The 5,305-nt window shown below is 40.1% G+C and overlaps 1 protein-coding gene across 1 annotated transcript; it reads right to left on the bottom strand.

Moving 5' to 3' along the window:
• Positions 1-980: 980 nt before the first annotated feature.
• On the bottom strand, positions 981-2,905 carry LOC137394126 (uncharacterized). Its single transcript, XM_068080845.1, has 5 exons — positions 2,827-2,905; positions 2,417-2,596; positions 1,925-2,215; positions 1,706-1,837; positions 981-1,219 (listed from the first exon to the last, which is right to left on the bottom strand). The coding sequence occupies exons 1-5, from the start codon at positions 2,903-2,905 to the stop codon at positions 981-983; spliced, it is 921 nt and encodes a 306-aa protein (XP_067936946.1).
• Between the last annotated feature and the right edge of the window lie 2,400 nt (positions 2,906-5,305).

Below are 5,305 nucleotides of genomic sequence, written 5' to 3'. Positions count from 1 at the left end.
TCAGATATTCTTCTAGGGGTAGTTTTAAATACAGTGCAGAGTATTATAGAGATAGCAGTGATGAGCAAACCTTTAGTAGAAATGAGAACTTAGAACTGTCAAAGTAATCAGGTCGTCTTCTATTACGAGTAGGATATCTGGGACTTTGTACTGGCCTCTCATCAGGTACAGATTGGACAGGTTAGATGTTAAGATCATTTGAAGCTGTGATATTATTGTCATCGATCGATGTATCATTAACTTGAAGTCTAGCCTGTGGCTGATTGACATTTCGTTTCCATACACCATGATCTGTTTGTACAGCATACAGTATGTTATCCAGCTTGTTAATCATCGCTCCAGGTAGCCACTTTTGTTCAGAACTATAGTTCCTTGCATAAACCGAAGAGTCTACTTTATACCATGACGATGTAGAAGATGCTTGACCTGGTGAAGGAGTTTTCTTGTTCTGAATTGGTTTTAGCAAGGTCAGAGTATTTCTCAGAGTATTTACTCCTCAGAGCCTGTGGAATGACAACTCTGATAGTGTCATCACCTTGCAAAAGCACAGCCTCTCCATGAACAAAAAGATACTCCCTCATATTCCAATATGGTTGCAAACGTTCATTGCTTGCTGTAAGCTTCTTGGGCCAAAGGTCATTCAGTATCCACTCTTTTACTATCTGGAGTGAGGTGTCTTTCATGGTTTCTTGTTTCACAGCCTCATCATCAAGGGGACCATGATTGAGCTCCTCTTGTATAGTGTGTGAGACCTTCTCTTCATCATGGTCAAACTTCGGATCAGCCCCTATAGGTAACCTGGACAAGCCATCTGCATTGCCGTGCTGTGCTGTAGGTTTGCGCCTGATGTCATAGTGATAAGCCGTCAGTGTGAGGGCCCATCTCTGTAGTCTCTGAGCTGTTAAAACGGGGATATTCCTTTCTGGTGAAAACATGGCAACCAGAGGTTTATGATCAGTAATGAGCGTAAAACGTCTCCCTTATAGATACTGTCTAAACTTAGTCACTCCATAGATGATAGAAAGCGCTTCTTTCTCTATCTGTGAGTAGTTCTTTTGGTGCACGCTTAATGTCTTTGATGCGTGTACCAGTGGTCTTTCAGCTCCATTTTCCTTCTGTAGGAGTACTGCCCCAAATCCATAGTTGGATGCGTCTGTTGCTAGAACCAGCGGTTTACTCTGGTCAAAATGGGTAAGTTTGGTAGCCTTGACGACACTTTCTTTAAGAACATGGAAGGCCTTGTCACACTCGTCAGTCCAGTCAAACTCGACATTTTCACGAAGAAACTTGTAGAGGGGGGCTGCTTTGCTAGACAGGTCAGCAATGTATGAGCCATAGTAGTTTATCTTGCTCAAAAACGCCTGTAGCTGTTGTAAGTTCTGTGGTCGTGAAAGCTGTTCAATAGCCGCTATTGCAGAGGTCAATGAAGTCTTGCTGTTCTTGTCAATTATGTGATCTAGGTATTCAACAGCGTTCTTAAAGAGCTCGCATTTCTCTCTCTGTATGCGGAGCCCGTACTCCTGTAGTCTAGCTAAGGGTTTGTGGAGATTAGACCAGTGCTCACTTTCACTGCTACCAGTGACAATCAGATCATCCAATTATGCTGCAACTCCAGGTAAGTCAGCAATCATTGAGTCCATGCATTGCTGAAACTGTGCAGGGCTTGATGCCAATCCAAAACACATCCTGTTGTAGCGAAACAAACCACATTGAGTGTTGATGACACACAACTTCTTTGCATTATCATCTAACTCTAGTTGTAAGTAGGCATCTGCCAGGTCTATCTTGGAAAAATGTACCCCGCCTCTCAACTTCTCTAGCAACTCTTCAAGAGTTGCTAGAGAAGTTGAGGTAATGGTTCAGGAAGTTCTTGGTGATGGGTGTTGGTCAATTGATATTTGTTGGTTCAACATCTTGAAATCACCACATATACGCACTCTTCCATTCGGTTTAGAAACTGCTACTATTGGAGCAGCATAATCACTAAAGTCCACGTTTTCCAGAACACCAGCTTCAACTAATCGGTCTAGCTCTTCTTTTACAGCTTGGCGTCCAGAGAATGGCACTACACGAGGTTTAGAAAAGCTTGGTGTGCTTCCTGGTTTCAAGTGTACTGGTACTTTTAGCTTTTTACATCGACTAAGACCTGCCTTAAAGACAGAGTACTTAGAAGAGAGTGAAGTGATTTTGTCACTTAATCCAATAGGGTTACTTCCTGTGATGGTACAGGTAACATCACAACTACCCTGTGTCAATTTAGCTAGTCCCTGCTGCGAGAGACCGAACTTGTCACTCTAATCTAGACCAAAAAGGTTTGAACCTTGTGTTGTGTTTACAACAAGAAGTTTGAGATTTTGTTTTTCCACATCCCCTACCTTCACACTAACTGAAAATTGTCCTTTAATCTGTAACTCACTCTCCCCATACGCTTTAAGATGGGTACTGACGGTTAGGAGTGGGGGTAATCCAAGACTTTGGTAGCCTTGCAAATCAACTATAGAGCAAGTAGCCTCTGTGTCCCATTGAAACATTGCATCATGACCATTGATAACAGTTTTGATCCAAACCTTTCTATTGACTCGTTGGAAAAGATTATCTGAAATCGCATGTACTGAATGATAAGGTTCATTTGCATCAGTGAGCACACTTAACACAGAGTTTTAAACCGTCTTAGCAGACTGTTCTGCTTGACTTTGTGCTGCTGTCTTAGCCATACAAACAGCCTCAATGTGATCTTGACCTCACATTTCCTGCAGACAAATGCTCTGCAGGGACAATTTTTTCTGTCATGTTTAATGTAACAGCTAGGGCAAGAATTCAACATACCTGTGTTCTGTGCATTAGCTTGTTGCTTTCCATCGGTTCGTTGACCTCGGCGTAATCTTTGCTTGTACTGACCTGACATTTTGTTTACTGTGTCTTCAATAGCTGAAGAAGTTGTCTCTCCCTTGAGAATTTTAAGAATATTAATTCTAATATTATTTTAAGAATTTTAAGCCTTCTTAAGAATATCATTAAGAGAAGGATCAGCATCAAGCAGACACTGGTGATGTACATCAGCATGTGGCGTCTCTTTAATGATTATGTCACGAATTTGTTCATCCACATAACTAGTCCCACAGCCTGTGCTTTTGCACATGAATGCACAGTGCCGTGCAAGTCCACAAATTTCTGCAGCCCAATCAACATAGGACTGACCAGTCTTCATCTTACATTGAGAAAATTCAAATATTGCTGCCTGAACATGTATGGTATCCGCAAAGTGTTCATTAAGTTTCTCCGACAACTCAGTAAATGACTTGCTTGTAATATCCTCTGCGCCAAATAAATTTGACAAAAAGTCGTATGTATCAGCCCCTACCCAAGATAGTAAGCATGCTCGTTTCTGACTGTCATCTACCACCCGATACACATTAAAGTGCTGATTAAAACATTAATGGTACTGGTTTCATTTTTCTTCACCCCTGTCGCATACTTCAAACTTGGGTATGGCGACAGCTACTGGTACTGATGCAGTACTATTACTTTTGGTAGCTTCAAACAAAGAGATAAACTGTTTCTGTAGATCAGCGTTTTGCTGCTGGAACTGTTGTTGCTGTTTCTGCATAGCATCGATCAAAGCTTTTATTTTAGGATCCATAGCAAGACAATAGAAAACTGCTGGCTGTGAGTCCACAATGTTCGTTCCTGACACCAGTTGTTGTATTGTATTGTCTCCAGAAGTATTGTATTACAGAAAACACAGCTAACAGATAAGAAGCACATAAAAGAACTGGCTTAGTTAGTAAGCCCATAGCTATGAGAGCCATTAAACAATTATGCAATTAAAGCACTACTAAAAGAAAATGTGACCGCACAGCTAACATGTAACAGTAAGGACAGAGACAGTAGAAGGTAGTATAGAGACAATAGCGATTAGCAGTATGTCAGTAGATATGGAGCAGGCAGTAGTGAACATGTTAGAGGTATGGAGACAATAGAGATGAGCAGTATGTCACTAGATATGGAGCAGGTAGTAAAGAACATATTAGCGATATGGAGACAATAGCGATGAGCAGTATGTCACTAGATATGGAGCAGGCGGTAGAGAACATGTTAGAGGTATGGAGACAATAGCGATGAGCAGTATGTCACTAGATATGGAGCAGGTAGTAAAGAACATATTAGCGATAAGGAGACAATAGCGATGAGCAGTATGTCACTAGATATGGAGCAGGTAGTAAAAAACATATTAGAGATATGGAGACAATAGCGAAGAGCAGTATGTCACTAGATATGGAGCAGGCAGTAGTGAACATGTTAGAGGTATGGAGACAATAGAGATGAGCGGTATGTCACTAGATATGGAGCAGGTAGTAGAGAACATGTTAGAAATAGAGTTTGCTGCACATGCAGGTCTAGTGGTTATGAGATGGGTTTCCCAGAGCATGTCAAAGTCGGATGATTTACCCTATCAATTAATTTATCAATATTTTGATATTATTAAAGATCTACCCTATCAAAGATTTATCAATATTATTAGTTTACGGCATTATTATTACTAATAAAATATGAATAATAACTTTTAGTAGTACTATTGTTCAATAACAATCGCCCAAAGTTCATAGATCTAAAATAGTAGAAATTCGTAACTGTAATGCGTCTAGCATGACTAGTCATTGCTAACAATAAAATTCAATAAAAAGTAGGTTTTGCAAAGCGAAACTATGCTCAGAATGTGTTGTTAACATATTTTAATTGGCCTAATGCATGCAGATAATTTTTTCGGTAAAATTACAGATATGATTGGGTAACTTTTTAACTATTTACCAATCAGAAACGATTTGCACGAAGCCTGCTAAAAAGTGCACCAGGTGGCTTTTGGCTATCTGAAAACGCATTGCCGAGCTGTAATATGCGGGTCGTAAAGCCAACGAGCTAATGCATTTAGCCTCAACTTAACCCTAACCTTTTGGATGCAATAAATCTGTATGTTAGGGTGGTACACAGAACTTGTGTCTGGTGAAAGTCTCTTATTATTTGTATGTTAGGTGGTACACAGAACTTGTGTCTGGTGAAAGTCTCTTATTATTTGTATGTTAAGGTGGTACACAGAACTTGTGTCTGGTGAAAGTCTCTTATTATTTGTATGTTAAGGTGGTACACAGAACTTATGTCTGGTGAAAGTCTCTTATTATTTGTATGTTAAGGTGGTACACAGAACTTGTCTCTGGTGAAAGGCTCTTATTAATTGTATGTTAGGGTGGTACACAGAACTTGTGTCTGGTGAACGTCTCTTATTATTTGTATGTTAGGGTTGTACACA

Source organism: Watersipora subatra, chromosome 4 (genome assembly GCF_963576615.1).
Source record: "Watersipora subatra chromosome 4, tzWatSuba1.1, whole genome shotgun sequence".
NCBI classification, from domain to species: Eukaryota; Metazoa; Bryozoa; class Gymnolaemata; order Cheilostomatida; family Watersiporidae; genus Watersipora; species Watersipora subatra.
The sequence above is the reverse complement of the archived record's forward strand: the minus strand, read 5'-3'. Positions and strand labels throughout refer to the sequence as shown.